The 17450-nt window shown below is 44.9% G+C and overlaps 1 protein-coding gene across 1 annotated transcript in view; it reads left to right on the top strand.

Annotated features, from left to right (window-relative positions):
* The window catches only part of RNF10 (ring finger protein 10), a 32216-nt gene extending 26288 nt beyond the window's left edge, over positions 1-5928 (top strand). The window contains exons 8-17 of the mRNA XM_069758049.1: positions 1511-1627; positions 2080-2293; positions 2367-2500; positions 2577-2694; positions 2843-2944; positions 3752-3913; positions 4015-4100; positions 4849-4906; positions 5107-5259; positions 5339-5928. Of these exons, the coding sequence (XP_069614150.1) occupies positions 1511-1627; positions 2080-2293; positions 2367-2500; positions 2577-2694; positions 2843-2944; positions 3752-3913; positions 4015-4100; positions 4849-4906; positions 5107-5259; positions 5339-5412 (1218 nt within the window). The 3' untranslated portion in view covers positions 5413-5928. The remainder of the gene's footprint in view (positions 1-1510; positions 1628-2079; positions 2294-2366; positions 2501-2576; positions 2695-2842; positions 2945-3751; positions 3914-4014; positions 4101-4848; positions 4907-5106; positions 5260-5338) is intronic.
* The last annotated feature ends 11522 nt before the right edge of the window (positions 5929-17450 follow it).

Below are 17450 nucleotides of genomic sequence, written 5' to 3'. Positions count from 1 at the left end.
GTTGTTCTTAGGGGTTCCCCCTTTGAGCCTCTCAGGGAGTTTTCCCTGTCAGTTCTATCTCGGAAGGTGGCTCTCATCAGGGCCATCTCTTCGATCTGCCACGTTTTTGAGTTGGCGGCCATTTCTTGCCGACCTCCTTTCTCGATTTTTTTTTTTTTTTTTTTTTTTTTTTTTTTTTCCCCACTAGGACAAGGTGGTCCCAGGCCTCCGCCTTCCTTCCTTTAACGAGGTGGTTTTCATCTTTCCACCTCAACGAGGACATTGTTTCTACCTTTTGTCCAGCTCCGACTCACCCTCTGGAGCGATCGTTGAACAGTCCGGACCTCGTCAGGGTAGTGAGGATCTCCCTGGCTAGCACGGCCGCTTTCCGAAAGATGGATTCTCTTTTCGCCATCCCTGATGGCGTGCGTAGAGGCCTGCCGGCTTCCAAGGCGACTATTGCCTGCTCGATCAGAATGGCAATTTTGGAAGCTTACCGGGTCAAGAGCAGAGTGCCCCCTCCTGGGATTAAGGCTCACTCTACCCTACCCGGGCGGTCGGCGCTTCCAGTGCGGTACGTCACAAGGCTTTCGCCGACTGCTTTGCAAAGCGGCAACCTGGTCTTCCATCCACACGTTTTGCCGAACTACAAGGTCCGTACCTATGCTTCGGCGGACGCCAGCCTGGGCAGAAGGATCCTGCAGGCGGCAGTGGTGAGTCCTCGGACCTGATGGAAGTCCGTTTTTTCCCACCCCAGGGACTGCTTTGGGACGTCCCATGGTTCCTGTGTCCCCCAATGAAAGGCGATAGAGAAAACAGGATTTTTGGTTGCTTACCGTAAAATCTGTTTCTCGGAGCCTTCATTGGGGGACACAGCACCCTCCCAAGTTGAACATTTCTGTTTACTGTATACGTTTGAGTTCTTTGAACACTCTTTGAGTGTTTGAATCTGTTAATTTGTGGAGCGCCGTGGAATTTGTTGGCGCTCTGTAGATAAAGTTTATTATTATTATATTATTATTCTTTCTCTTTTACACGTTGCTTCTCCTACTGCTTTCTCACTAACTGAAGATCCTACTTCCTGTCGGTAGGGTGTACACTGCAGAGGAGGAGCTAACTTTTTATTTGCATAGTGTCAGCCTCCTAGTGGCAGCAGCATACACCCATGGTTCCTGTGTCCCCCAATGAAGGCTCCGAGAAACAGATTTTACGGTAAGCAACCAAAAATCCTGTTTTTCAGATATTTTATCACAGGACATATCTGTATGGAAAATACTCAGCAACTCTGCAGTTATCCATTGAAACTTTACATTTTAACTTTTTACCTTTGCAAGGGCTGAGATGTGTCATAAAATGACACATTGCAGATTTCGAATCCACAGCGCTGATCCTTTTTTGCCACAGAATTATTTTCCTCAGACTATGGATGAGATTGTGATGTCCCACAACCACATTACTGTTAAAAAAAAAAAAAAAAAAAAAATCTGTGTATAATAAACTTCCCCTAAAATTCTGCTCATACTCCTGGCAGGATCGTCAGGAAAGTCTTCAAGCTCCAAGGCATCAAGTTGTAGCAGTTGCAGCTTCAATGGAGACTTTAAGGTTGGAGACAAATACAGAAGAAGCAAATCCAAGCTTGGATAATAAGGTAAGTGGCAAATAAGTGTTTGACTTAACTTTTCTCTATTATATAAAAAAAAATATGAATCCATTTCTGGCATTGCATAACATGTAAATCGTAAAACTGCTCCACAACATAAAATGTACATGACTTGTGAGTTCAATTGGCTCAAATGGTAAAGGCTTTTTTAGAAAATTGTAGGGGGGGGAACGCTATATCGGGATGGAGGGTGCAATGTGGGAGCAAAGTATGGTCCCTTCCAAGGCATAATCTAGAATAACCAGCACAGGGTGTCAATACTTTTTGATATGGTTTATTTAGTTTTGGAACTACCTTTTCCATTCAGACATGGCTAAATTCACATTTGGTCATGTTCTGTCATTGGCATGAATCTGCAAAGTAACATTTGAGAAGAACACCAATGAAGTTTAACTTTTCTAGAACGGTAAAATACAAAGTCCTTTCATATCCTTTCTTAGGTGCTGCAGTACCGCTCCGCCTTCGATGATGAAATCGTTGATCCAGTAGATGAGGAACTTTGTGCAGCCCCAGTTCATGCAGATGTGGAACCATTGTCTGCTGAGGACTGTGATTATGCCCCTGCAGATGATCCAGCTCCAGACAGTCCTCAAGAGGCTGTTCCTTCAGAAACTGGACAACTTGCAAACCCCTATTACTACTACTTTTACCAAGGTGTGTGCAGGCATATGTTTTAAGAAATTGTGTGATCCTTGGCAAGTAGAATGTAATACTGTTGTCTTTGCAGCTGTGGATGGACAGCACGTGTATCTCCACCCTGTCAATGTACGATGCCTGATTCATGAATATGGCAGTCTTGAGCGTTGTCCTGATACTATTACAGCTAATGTGGTTGAAATCGACGGCTTCACAGTGACTGAGGTAAATGAAATATATACTGAAAAGAGAATGTGCGGTAACTGTTTGGCGCTGTTGACGATATTACGGTCTCTTTCAGGAGGTGCGTAGGCGCCACCGTTACCTGTGCCATCTTCCACTTACCTGTGAATTCAGTATTTGTGAGATATCACTCGGACCCCCAACTGTTTCACTAGAAACGCTAAGCTACTTTTCTGGTAAGATGTAAAAAAAAAAAAACACTCCTAGAACAGGGAATTCATTAGAAACAAATGCAAGAAAAATGAATGTTAAAAAGACGGGACCCCATCTTAAAGTGCTGCACTTTCTGTCAGAATGAACATTGCATATTTTATAATTGTTTAGCTGAGGTGGAAAAACGAAGGAGGCAACGTCGGCGAAAAGAGCGAGACGAGCAACGCAGAGAGAAAAGGATTGAGATTGAAGAGAACAGAAAGCAAGGAAGATGTAAGTGGAAATTTTTATTTTTTACCTTTGGGGGTGGATTAAACAGTAAAAAAAAATGTTGCCAATTTTCATTGAATTTAAAATGTGACATTAAAAATGAATGTCTTCTATTAAATCCTCAAATGGTTGGCATGAGCTTGATCAAGGTGGGGGGTGCAGTATGAAGCACTGCATTCTATATATTAAAGGAAAAGTCTATTCAACCACACTGACAATTGCAATTCTCAATTGCAATTATTGCAGGGCAATTCCCAGATAAAACGTGACACTGCAATGGGTTGTCCAGGCACACCTTTCCACTTCACACAAGGCAGCTGTCCGCCGCCCAAAGGGTATTGTGCACTGGTCCCAATAATTGCACAATCTATACACAACACTCGCTGAGTCTGACCTACTCGGCTTACAGTGACAACGCTCCACATAGGATGTCAGATTGAGGGGATAGTATGCCGACAACTCCTTCTTTTTCTGTCAGATATTGGAACGTACTAAAGATTTCCGGTCTACGTAAAAAAAAAAACTAGCTTTTAAATTGTCTTGCATCGACTAGTTTTAGTTCCATAACTGGCATATACGTGACAGAATGGAGATGCTATACACTACATCCCTCCTGAACCCTTGGCAGACTTGTCTTAATGGCCAACATGTAATGCTGCTATAACCTTACAGCAATGACTAGCCAGATGAGGCTTGTCCTGGCCATTACCCCTGATCTCCAGAGTGATGCATTCCTTTTCATGTGATCTAATGTATCTGCCTTGTTGGCGTTGATATTTACATTAAATTTAGCAATGGATTTGATTACAGATCCAGAAGTGCATATCGCACTTGAAAATTTGCACCAGTTTCCTGCAGTGAGTTTGGCTACAGACTCCCCAGTGTCTGGCTCGCTTTGTGTGCTGCCCACTGCCGACACTCAGAGTCCTATCACATCATCTTCATTAAGCTGTAGCCCAGCATCTCAAAACGGTAAGGATTGTGCACATTTTTTTCCCATATTTAATTGCCTTGAACTTTAAAACATAAAAAAATTGTTCTAATCTTCTCATTTATGTTCTTGCTTTATGAAGGCTCTAGTTTTAGCCAAGGTGCTGAAAGCCCTAGTGATTTCCATGGACACCTTGAGGATGATGCCAGGTCACCTTCCTTTGCTCAGGTATGTGTGTGGAGTAGCATTGAGCGAAATGATTTGCAGAACTGTGGTCCAATGGCCATGTCAGTAGTCCAGAGTATGTCCAAGAACTTGGCACTCCAAAGACGTTGTTGAAACAAAAAAGGTAAATCTCATTTCCACAATTCTCCCAAAAATTCACAAAGTAATATTGCGGTCCTGTTTAACAGACCTCTTTCAAACAGTGTGGAAATGGTGTCAAGCAGAACATGCGCTACTCATTTTGGCACAATCCATGACTATTACATGTCCTAAGTGACTGAGATAAAGTGAAGAAATTGTATCAATCTGTTTGTCTTGAGGTGTCAGTTATTCTGGACAGAAACCTCAGTTTGTCGATTTTCTGGATTGTGAAATTCATTTTGGGACAACACTTGGAGTGCCAACTTCCTATATTCTAAACAGTGGAATTTTACTTTGGCACCCAAGAGAATCTGAAGTCAGTAGTCCATAGCTGTTGGACCAGAACCCTGCAAGCCTTCTCTTACCCGACGGTCTCCCTGGCGCCTCTGATCGGCAGATCTACATGACATCACGCCACAACTACTAAGATGGGAGGAGGTTCAGAGCTCTGGCCGGCAGCCAGACATGCCAATTTGTAAACCTTTTTGCTAAATGCTAATATATAGGCTCCAATTTCTACTATACTTGACATGGCTGTTGGAAATTCCACTTGACTGGAAACGTAAAGAAATATCTCCATCCCATTTTTTTTTTTTTTTTTTCCTTGTAGATGCTAAGGGTTGGTAAGGCAAAGCCAGAGTTGTGGCCGAAGGTTGCTGTAAAGAAAGGTATGCAAGTCGTGTTTTAACACATGGAAGAGCACTCAGTAAGACACAATGCTTCTAGAGGATAACATGTCGGCAATACCATAGCTGTTTTCTCTCTTCACGAACCTCCAAAATGTGAAAGGGAGGGGAGGTATTGGTGGATTTAGGTGACGTATACTGCAATTGACAAATGTAGTGACCATTTTAGCTTTAATCCACAGAAAATCCAGTTAAGAGCACAGCTCCTGCAGACAGTGATGGGGAGAGTGACTGCTCGGAGCGGGTCCCAGTACCAAGTTTCCAGAACTCTTTTAGTGAAGCCATGGAAGCGGCCTTTCTAAAGCTAGACACTGCACTGCCACCTGCACCATCTGGTAAGGTCTTGATTTCCGATCTGGTATCTAATCCACATGGCCTAGCTTGGTTTATTCAATTTGTGTTTCCCTTTTGCAGTTGAAAAAGGAGGAAAGAGAAAGAAGAAGCAACAGAAACTTCTGTTCAGTACATCGGTGGTTCACACAAAATGAGCAGACTACTTCAAGAAGTCATTTTAACTTCCCTTCATTATTTTTGCGCACATTGCTTGGTATAATGAACTTTTTGCAGTATTTATGGTTGAAGACTCTTTTCTTCATTTATTGCCTTCTTAAAGTGGGGCTTCTCAATTTGTTTTACTAGTAGTTATCTGGTCTAAGCCAATTCTACCTACAGAGTGCTAATCCAGGCTTCTGGGTTGTAAAGGATGGTATAATCCTAATCTAGTGTCTGAGGGGCAGGCTTGTCCATGCTCAGCCAGCTATAGAATGGATAGGCTCACTTCCATGTTGAATGTACCTGCACTGCCTATCTGGCATAATGAAAAGGATGGACCAGTGAATTAATTATCACAATCCTAACCATTTTTTTTTTTATTATTATTATTTTAATATTTTTATCCCACCCTCAGAATCAACTTCACTCTGGTTGTGGCTTCTATGTGAAGGGAGATGAGGTGTTTTCTCCCCCTATATACTTTAAACAATAAATGAATTTGGAAGTTAGTACCTCCAGTCTTGTAGTATTTCTCTTCAGATCTGTGCCTCTACAAACTGAGCTATGGCAGTATCTGTGTAATTAATGTCACTGAATTATAGGTAAATATTGAACCAAGGGGACTATTATACTGTGGGGTACTATATGGGTCCATTATACAGATAGTAGCATGACTGATGATCTGTGTAGTTACTGACGTAGTCACTCATTACAGCTGCCATGTGTCGAGTGCAGTGGGACCAGAGTGGCTACTGCTACAGCTGATGGAGCTTCGCTCTGAGGCTCCGTAGCCTTTGGATGCTGGAGTTGGGGAACGTCGTGGGAACGCCATGGACTGTCAGACCTGCATGGGAACGTTTTGTTTTCTAATTGGAAAATGAGGGACAGTGTCGTGTGTTTTTGTTTTTTTTTTCTCTCCCAGATTTCAATATGTGGTCTATGGCAGGCTCCCTAGACTAAAACGGACCTGCATGTTTTTTTTTTTTTCAAAGCATAAATTGGGGAACCAGGGAAAGTATATAGTGGAGTGTTTCTTCAAATAAAATGTTTTTTTTTTTTTTTTTGGGGGGGGGGGGGGGGGGGGGGGAGGGGGGGGACTAGAAAACACACTTTTTCAAAAAATAATTTGGGAGAAATTTAAAGGGTATGTGCATCTTATAGTGCGAACACAGGCTTAACAAGGGGTTGCGGCAGTGGAATTGGCGGTGGAGGGCAGGGCGTGGTGCACCTGAGCGGGGTCCGTTCTGCAAAATGGCGGCGACAAATGTGGCGATGCTGCGGCTCAGTGTCAATCACGAGCAGAGCCAAGTGCATCACCGGTTTCCCTGCGGCCATCTTCCTGAAGCCATGGACCGCTGGAGGCTTCAGGAAAATGGCCACCGGAGGCTGTGAATGCACAGATAGAGATCTTGTCGGGCCACGGCTTCAGGAACATGGCCGCAGGGAAACTGGTGATGCACTCGGCTCTGCTCACTGTGGACACTGGGCCGCAGCATCACCACACTTCTGCCACTGCTGGCATCCTAAGGAAGGGATCCTGCTCCATGCTCTGCTTCACCGCTGACACCAGGACTGCATCATTGCCCCACTTCTGCCACTGCCAGCTTCCTGAGGAAAGGACCATGTCTTCTGTGATCCCGCTCTACCACCGCCGGCCCTCAGGTAACATACCTTAAATTCGGACAATAAGACTGTTGGGTTCCTTTTGCGGTCAGCAGGTGCGTCAAAATGATGCATTCTCATACATACGCATGTCCTGCGTACCCAATGTTAGATGGGTACGTGGGACACATGCAGAAGTAGGCAGACCTAAATGGAAGAAGTGCAGAAGTGGGCAGAGCTTCAGGGAGGAAGTACGCAGCCGTCTGCAAAGCCCCCGTACGCAAGTGTGAACGTAGCCTTAGTGTCCGTAGGAGGCACACGGGTCTGCTATTCAGACCAAAAAACATTTTTATTTTAATCTTTAGGAATTTTTATCTAGACAAAGGTTTTAAACAGCTGACATGTGAACGGAACATCTGCGGGTGGAATCGCAATCCACCTGCAGCTATTAACCCATTAAAACGGCATTTAACTTGTACTTCTAGCCAAGGAGCCGGAAATCTGCCCACTGGTGACCCCCGTCACGGGTCACCGGTTCATTGGCATGACGACCAGAGGTCTCCTAGAGACCTCTATGGTTGTCACTACTAGCCTGTGAGCCTGCCCGGTGGTCAGCGCTCATAGCAAGTGAGTAATTCTACATAAAAGTGATCTGATCATCGCCTGTTTGGCTATGCTACAATCGGGCTGTGGCAGCTTCTAGTCTCCAAGAGACTATTGAAGCATGCCAAAAGTTAAAAAAAAAATTTAAATATTAAAAAAAAAAAATAGAAGCTCAAATCGTCCCCCATTCAAAATAAAACAAAGTCAAACATACACATACTTGGTATCGCTGCGTTCAAAATCGCCTGATCGATCAATAAAAAACAAACCTGATGGCTAAACAGCATAGCGAGAAAAGTCAACACCAGAATTGCATTTTCTTGGTTGCTGTGACACTGCATTAAAATGCAATAACGGGCGATCAAAAGATCATATCTGCTCCAAAATGGTATTAAAAACGTCAGCTCAGCGTACAAAAAATAAGCCCTCGCCCAACCCGAGATCATGAAAAATGGAGATGTTATGGGTCTTGAAAAATGACGCTTTCCAGTTCACCACCTGACAGCACCATGGAGGACGTCCTTCTTACCCTCAGTGGGACAGGAACAAGTGGTTAAATGGACCCTCCCCACTCCACCCACCAGTGTTTTTCCTGTCCCACTGTGGATGGGAATGGCAAGCTTATCCTCGGTGGAGATCGGGGGGCCCAGCCCTTCCCTACCGCAAGACATCTGTTGCTGATACCTGCTATGTGGGGGTCCCTCAGCCTCCCCAGTGTAGCGCTGCTCCTGGGGTTGGGTCCGCTTTCTCCATACTGGGGGCTCTCGGTCCGGACGCCTGTCTGCATGTGGCATTTGCCTCCAACACGCGGCCGCAACGAGCGCTGGAGAGCGGGATGGCAGCGCCGGCCTCAAGAGAGGCCTTTCAGCACGGTCAGGCTGCGTGGGACACTGTAAGGAGAGCAGGATTAACCAGGTAAAGAAGCATATAAAAACAGGGTATGGGGATCTGTGCCGCCAGCCATCCTGATAAGGAGCACCAGGCTAGTGTACCTTCATAATGGAGGAGGCAGCCAGAGCTATTACAGGAGTAAATGAGTAGGCTATTCAAAGCCATGCTACAATGCTTCCTGTCTATCCCCCTATTTGGTGGAGGTAAATACTAGAATCTGTATTTTAGGGAGAGCCTCCCAATTCTGCACCTGAAAAGAAAAGGTCTGGGAAGAATAAATGTCCCATTTGCGCAGCTAGATTCCCGGAGAACTGGCTGAAGCCACTCTGCAAGTCATGAACATCTAAATTCGTCACGGAAGAACAAACTTCGTTAACTAATGAGAGCAATGATACGTCAGGAGGTTCAGGCAGCCATCTCAAGCCTGAATCTCTCCCAGAGCAGCCAGACAGAACTGCAAACATTGCGGAAAAGACCGAGGGAGTTCAGTCCTGAGCAAGAAGATACGGAGGAGTCTAATCAAGAAGAAACAGAAGAACCGTTAGGAAGAGGAAAGAAATATCTCTTCTCGGCGGCAGATACGGATGAACTCCTACATGCAGTACGTAACACCATGCAGTTATAGGACACTCCAGAGGAAACCTCAATTCAAGATGAAACGGATTGGCGGTCTACATGCCAAGTCACATAAGTTTTTCCGGTTAATAATCTCATCCGTTCCATGATATTGGAGGAGTGGCAGGAGGCAGAGAAAAGACTAGTGGTACCTAGAGACTTTAGACTCTGTTTACCTTATAATCCAGAGGATATAAAGGTTTGGGATGAAGCTCCCAAGATAGATGTGCCATTAGCAAAAGTGGCAAAAAAAGACTGCGATTCCTTTTGAGGACTCCGCGTTAAAGGATCCAATGGATAGCAAAGCAGATGGACTGCTGAGGAGAACTTGGGAATCCTCGGTAGCCAGGTCCATGCATTTATGGATGGACGATTAGGAGGAGCATCTCAAGGCTAAAACCTCCAGAGATGTCATCCTCAAATCCCTTCCAATACTAAAACTTGCAACAGGTTTCATGGTGGACGCTTCAGCGGAATCAGTACGATTCACCGCCAGAAGCGAGTCTTTGTCCAATGCAGCCAGAAGAGCTATCTGGCTAAAAACTTGGTCAGGAGATATTCAATCAAAAAATAATCTTTGTGGAATCCCATTCTCAGGGAGTAGAGTATTTGGGCCTATTCTAGATGACATATTAGAAAAAGCCTCAGACAAAAAGATAGGGTTCCCTGAGGAAAATACAAAAAAGTACCAGCCTTTTTGTAGATCCCGACCTAGTCAAAAAACAGACTACAGGGGGTAAGGGAAGTCCGGGAGATGGTCTTATCCCAAGGGTGGAAAAGGTAGAGACTCCATCTTCCCAGGTACAAGTCAAATAAATGACATCAAAGTGGGAGGTCGGTTACAAAGATTTCTAGGGGGTTGACAGAAAATATGCAAAAACCCCATTGATTCTCCAGGTGATTGCTCAAGGTTACAAACTAGAATTCACCAGCCTTCCTCCAGAAAGGTTCATAGTAACCAGATCCTTACCCCTCTTAAACTCTCCTATGTGGTGAAACATCCAGGAGCTGTTAGAAGTAGACGCAATCGTTCCAGTACCCATCTCCGAGAGAGGCAAGGGCCATTATTCACACCTATTCACAATAAAAATAAAAAAAACATCGGGAGACTCCCAAATGATTATAATTCTTAAACCTCTGAACAGGTGGATCAGGTACAGGAGATTCAGGATGGAATCTATAAGGTCCACAATACCTCAGACAAAGACATGGTGATGGGCACCTTGGATCTAAAGAGTGCATACTGTCATGTCCCAGTCCACGCTTCTTACCAGAAATTTCTAACATTCACCCTGATGAACAAAGGAGTAATCTATCATTTTCAATTCAAGTGCCTTCCCTTCGGCGCCCAGGATATTTACCAAACTAATGTCAGAGGTAGTAGCCTACTTAAGAAACCCAAATATTGTCATAGTACCATACTTGGACGACTTTTTATTAATGGCGAGGTCAGAGAAACTTCTCACGATCGACTGCAACTTCACACTCTCCATTCTACAGGATCTGGGGTGGATTGTGAATTGGGAAAAATCATGCCTAGTCCCGAATTCCAGGATGAAATTTCTGGGGGTCATATTAGGTTCCAACTCCAGAACATCTTTTCTGCCAGAAGAAAGACAGAAGGCGTTAATCTAGAACATACACCAGTTCAGGAGAAGCACTTCATAAGAGAAGCAATGAGGGTTCTAGGCTTAATGACGGCCTGTATTCCCTGTGTGAAGTGGAGCCAATTTCACTCTCGAGTGTTACAGAAAGAAGTGTTGAAATCTTCTCCAGAGAATCTTGCCTCCTGTTCCAAGAAGATGATTCTTTCTCCTTCAGGGAAAAAACATGTCTAACCTGGTGAACCGTACCAGAAAACCTGAAGGTGGGAGTTCCATGGGTCCTCTATCCCTGTGTCACAGTTACCAGTCAGTCAGTCAGTTCAGATGGGGCGGGCATATAGGAAGGACATACTACCAGGGGAAGTGGAGTCCAGAGATGTCAGCCAAGTCATCAAATTTCAGGGAACTGAATGCAATCTGGAAAGTGCTATATCAGGCCCAGTCAGAGACAGACACGTACGGATATGACAGCAGTGGCATTTCTAAGGCACCAGGGAGGCCTGAGACATCCATCTCTACAGCACTTAGCGGACCAGATTTTCAGATGGGCAGAGAAATCCGTCGGATCCATCTCGGCAGTTCACCTGGAGGGTGCCAGAAATCAGGAGGCAGATTTTTAAGCAGAACACCAGAAGATCTCAGAGAGTGGGAATTGAATCCAGCAGTCTGTGCCAGCAGTGGGGAACACCCAAAATGGATCTTTTTGCCATCAGGTCAAATGCAAAGACCAGAGCATTTTTTTCTCTCAATCCTCTCGATGGGGTGGTGGGAGTTGACGCTTTATCTCAACATTGGGGAGGTCTTCTGTACGCGTTTCCACCTCTTCCACTGATCCCGAAAACACTCAGGAAGATAAGAGACGAAAGAGCAACAGTAATCTTGGTGGTTCCCTTTTGGCCGAAAAGAAGCTGGTTCTCTCTACTATCCAGAATGTTGACAGAAAGACCGATCCTCCTACTGAAGAGGCAGGACCTTCTATACCAAGGTCCGGTGTTCCACAGCAATCCAGACTCATTACACCTATCTAATACAATCCAACAAGGGGTCCCAATTATATCATTGTGTTAACAAAGTTCTATAGAAATCCAACACATCAGTCTTTCACTAATAACAAGAAAGGACCCCTGAGGAAGTGTTACGAAACACGCGTCGGGGTAAAGGAACGGAAACGGGCTCTTCAAATACACCATGTAAGTTATGTGTTGCTCACTTTGGTCAGCGTGTTTTTGGCACTGATTTAGGTGTTTACTTTGGGGCAGCGTAGTTGTGAGTCATATGCTTCGGGCGGTGACAAAATCAGGTGCTGCCTTCAGGATATATAACACCTCCTGTCATTGTTAAGCAGGACGCATGTGAGATTTTGGTGTCCAGCTGACAGGTTTATCTAATCACACAGGCTGTCTTTAGTAGTGAGCCCAAAGATATATTTAGGTGTGTTTTTTGTTTTGTGGCCATGTTATAATATCCGTTCTGCTATCTGGGAGAATTGTTCTTCTTATTTACTTATTTTTTGTTTTACCTTTTAATTATTAATAAACATTATGTTAATTCTATTATGGCAAATATTGTGTTTTGGTCCTTTCTTGTTATTAGTCATTACACCTATCTGCCTGAATCCTGAACGGCTGACTCTAAGATCCAGGGGCCTAGAAGATGATGTGATCACCACACTCCAGGCAAGCAGGAAGCCGGTGACCTCAGCGATCTATAACAAAATCTGGAAGCAGTATTGTTCTTTTTTAGAAGTCCCTGTGGATAAGTCCAGACATTCCTAGAATCCTTGACTTTCTACAACTTGGGTTTAAGAAAGGCCTCCGGCCTAGTACTTTAAAAGTTCACATTGCGGCCCTTTTTGATTCATCATTAGCAAGATTCTCAAGAACCACACAGAGAATCAGACCTCTTGTAAGAAAATCATCTCCGCCTTGGGACCTAAATATGGTCCTTAATGCCCTGTGTAGAGCCCCGTACTTGTTATCAGAGGACATGGACATAGCCAATCTCTTTTAAAACAGCCTTTCTAGTGGCCATCTCGTCAGCTAAGAGATTAGGGGAAATGCAGGCCCTATCCATACCTTCAGATCTTTAAGGACAGAATAGTCTTAAGACTTAATCCAGCCTTTCTCCCCAAGGTAGTCTCGTCCACAAACATAAACCAGGAAGTAATTCTTCCCTCGTTCTGCCAACACCCTAGAAACACCAAGGAAGGGGTCTATTATAACCTTGACATAAGGGAGACTTTTAAAAATACCTGGGGGCGACGGTAGGTTGGAGACGAGACACTATCATGTTCATACAGTACAGGGGACCAAATAAAGGTTGTAAGGCAGCAAAGTCAACCATTGCAAGGTGGATTAAAACTACTGTAAATCAAGCATATACAGCCCAAGGGAAGGATCCCCCAGATATCCTTAGAGCCCACTCAACCCGAGCTATTGCTACATCTTGGACAGAGAAGGGGGGAGCTTCTGAAGAACAGATCTGTAGGGCTGCGACTTGGACCAGTCTTTCTACCTTTTGCCTGACACTAAACTAGCAATCTTGCCTTGCGCAGGCGTGTACTATGGAGGACAGAGAATGAACTTCAATCCAATATTGCAGCCAGCGGGTAAGGAAAGGGTGAATCAAACACCCGAAAACCCTGCCACTATGGCTGAAGATTGTTCCCTCCAAATTCAGGTGACAGAGTCCCTTTAAAGAAAATGAATATTTACTGCTCTCCAAGCCGATAACCCTTTCCACCTCTGTACTGAAGCTGCCGCTGAGAGGGACTATGGGGGTGTGGGGCAGTGAATATTCTCTTTAATAGCAGGCACACTGTTAGCCGCAGCTGCCACTTTCCTGCAGCAGCTGGACGATCATGTGTGATCATAGGCTACTTTCACACTGGCGTTTTTTTTTTAATACGTCGCAACGCGTCGTTTAGGGGAAAAAACGCATCCTGCAAAGTTGTTTGCAGGATGCGTTTTTGCCCCATATAGTTACATTACCGAAGCATTGCGACGTATTGACACACGTCACAACCGTCTTGCGACGGTTGCGCTGTGTTGTGGCGGACCGCCGGGAGCAAAAAAACGTTAAATGTAACGTTTTTTTTGCAGCCGGCGGACCACTTTTTCTGACCGCGCATGCGCGGCCGGAACTCCGCCGCCACCTCCCCACACCTCTCAATGGGGCAGCGGATGCGCCGGAGAAATGCATCCGCTGCACCCGTTGTGCGGCATAACAAACGCTAGCGTCGGAATCTCGGCCCGACGGGGAGATTCCGACGCTAGTGTGAAAGTAGCCTTAGAGTAAATATTCACTGCTCCCCACACTCATGGGAGTGGAGAGCAGTGCATCTTCATTCTCTTTAATAGCAGGCACACGTGATCACCCAGCGGCTGCGGTTAAAACACTTCTATTAAAGAAAATTAATATTCATTGTTTCCACGCCCATAATCCTGGGTGTTGGGAGCAGTATTTCAGCAGCTGACTTCAGCATGTAAGGGCTTATGGCAGTGACGTAATGCGCTGCTTACATGCTGCAGATTGCTGCCAGCATCAGAACAGGACGCTGCTGCGAGGAAGTGGAGGGAAGTAAGATTTTTTTTTGTTTGCAGTGTGATGGGGTAATGTATACCAGGATAGGGATACGAGGTCATGTATAACAGGAAGGGGGACCGGGTATACCAGGATGGGGCTATGTATACATGGATGGGCCATGTATACATGGATGGGCCATGTATACATGGATGGGGAAATATATATCAGGATGGGGGATATTACCCTTATAGCAGTGTCAGCAGCAGCTCTTCCCCTATAACTGTCATGACCATGTTTTTTTGCTTCAGGTTTTTCTTTCTATATTCCTCCTACGTGCGTCTTATGGTCCGCTGCGTTTTATAGTCTACAAAATACGGCATCTTGAACATCAGAAAGGTGCATTTATACCAGCATACTGCAGCCAGGAAAACTGCTTTCCACCGCTTTGTCGCATAACTGCAAGTATGTGATTGACAATGACGTGACACCCACTGCAACCGACAAGCAGAGCCGAATCCTAACATTGTATATACTACACGGTCACATATTTGGTAAGCTGGACTGCTTGCTGAAAGCTTCGTTTGGGGTGAAAATAGAATTATTCTTACCGTTAATTCGGTTTCTAGGAGCCTTCCACGACAGCCAAGGAGGTTGTCTTCATACCCTAATGGGGGACAGGAAGCACAAGAGGTTAAAAACCCCTCCCACCTCCCATTAACCAGTGACTTACAACTGAACCCATAGCACCGGTTACCTTTTAGGTTCTCAGAAAAAATATCCAAGAACATCGGGAGGGAATTAATGCTGTCGTGGAAGGCTCCTAGAAACCAAATTAACGGTAATAATAATTCTATTTTCTCTAGTAGCCTTCCTCGACAGCCCAGGAGGAATGCCAACCAATTCTGTATTTAGGGAGGGACTACAGCCTGAAGAACCTTCCGGCCAAAGACAAGATCCCGGTTGGACCAGAAGTCCAATCTATAATGCTCAGCAAAAGTGTGCAGAGAAAACCATGTTGCAGCCATGCAAATCTCCTCTGTTGAAGCACCAGCCCTTTCAGCCCAAGAGACGGAAGTAGATCTGGTGGAATGAGCGTTTAGGCCCGCAGGAACCGCAATATTCTGAGCTATATATGCTTCAGTAATGGCCTTTTTTATCCAGTTGGCAATGGTACTCTTCGCTACCTTTTTGCCCTTGTTTCGGCCAGATAGATGAATGAAGAGATTCATCCCTTATGGTAAGATAAGGTTCTCTAATTGAAAGGGCTTGTATTTCCCCCACTCATCTTGCAGTAGAAATTGCAACTAAGAAGGCGGTCTTGCAGGACAGAAGCTGTGAGGAACAAGATGATAATGGCTCAAATAGAGGAGCCATAAGGCCCTTTAGAACTATGTTTAAGTCCCATGATGGTACAAAGATTTGTTGTCTTGGACAATGTCTTGATGCTGAGACCATAAACCTTTTTATCCAACGATGACCTGCAAGGTCTTGGTCGAAGACAGAACTCAAAGCTGACACTTGAACTTTTAAGGTACTTGGTTTCAGCCCCAACTCCAATCCTTTTTGTAGAAAATCTAATATTTGTGAGATATTAGGGTGGAAAGGGTCAGGATTAGGAGGATGACACCACGAGGAGAACCTCTTACAAATTTTGCTATATATAGCATTGGTGATAGGTTTTCTAGATTTCTGTAAAGTAGAGATTACTGACTCTGAAAGACCTTTAGCTCTTAATACCTGGGCTTCAATAGCCAGGCTGCCAGCTTGAATTTTTGCGGGTTCGGATGATAAAAGGGGCCCTGGAATAGTAGATCTTCTGATGTTTGAAGAAAGTCTGGGCCATCCACTTTCAATTCTCTGATGAGGTGATACCAGCTCCTCTTTGGCCATGCCAGAGCTACTAAGCTAGTCGGGACCTGATCGTCTCGGATCTTCCGGAGGGTCTTTGCAAGTAACAGTATTGGAGGAAACACGTATGCTAGTTGGAACCTCCATGTATGAGCAAAGGCGTCTACTCCTTGAGACCTGTCTTTGGGGTCTAGAGAGAAGTTCTTGACCTGTGCATTCTGGCTTGATGCTAGAAGATCTATGTCGGGGAGTCCCCATCTGTCCGTCAACATTCTGAAAACATCCGTCTTCAGGCTCCATTCTCCTGGTTGTAAATCGTGACGACTTAGGAGATCCGCATGAACGTTTACTAACCCTTTGAGGTGTATTGCTGATAGTGAGAGGAGATGTTTCTCTGCCCAGAAAAAAATTCTGTTTGATATTGCTCTCAATTGGTTGAACTTCGGACTCCCCTGGTGTTTTAGATGCGCTACAGTCGTTATATTGTCCGAGTAGACTCTGACATGTTGACCTACAATCAGACTGCTGGCAGCTAGAAGGGCCTTCTCCACTGCCATCAATTCTCTGAAGTTGGAAGAATTAGAGCTTTCTTTCCGATTCCAGTGACCTTGGAATGGGATTTGCGAGACAACTGCTCCCCAGCCTTTTTGACTGGCATCCGTTGTCACCGTCACCAGCGGATCTTGTATCCAGTCCACTCCTTTTTGCAAGTTTGTTTGGATCGCCCACCAGGTTAACGAGGCTTTTACCTTCCCTGGAGTGTACACTCTTCTGTTCAGGAAATTTGGATTTCCGTTCCAGTTTCCTAGTATATGTGCCTGCAGAACTCTGGAGTGGCCTTGAGCCCACTGGACTGATTGTATACAAGCCGTCATTGACCTCAGAAGAGACATTGCAGTCCGCAGAGTAGGAGACTGTTGCTTCTTGAAGTCTAGAACCTTGGATATCAGGATCCTCTGGTAGGAAAAATTTTTGATTTCCAGAGTCCAAAAGGACTCCAAGGAATTTTATCACCTTTGATGGTAATAGATGAGACTTCTTCAGATTGGGTATCCAACCCAAAAGCTGTAGGATGCTCAGAGTTCTGGAAATTCTCTGATTGAGAATTTCGGCGGAAGGACCAATTATTAAAAGGTCGTCCAAGTATGGCACTATAGCGACGTCTTGGTTCCTGATATGAGATACAGCTTCCGCCATGACTCTGGAGAAAACCCTTGGGGCCGAGGAGATCCCGAAGGGGAGAACATTGTATTGAAAATGTAAGATTTTGTGATTGAACTGGACCGCAAATCTTAGATATCTCCTGTGATGATGCATTGGAATATGGAAATAGGCATTCTTGAGGT

Source organism: Ranitomeya imitator, chromosome 1 (genome assembly GCF_032444005.1).
Source record: "Ranitomeya imitator isolate aRanImi1 chromosome 1, aRanImi1.pri, whole genome shotgun sequence".
Taxonomy (NCBI): domain Eukaryota; kingdom Metazoa; phylum Chordata; class Amphibia; order Anura; family Dendrobatidae; genus Ranitomeya; species Ranitomeya imitator.
The sequence above is the reverse complement of the archived record's forward strand: the minus strand, read 5'-3'. Positions and strand labels throughout refer to the sequence as shown.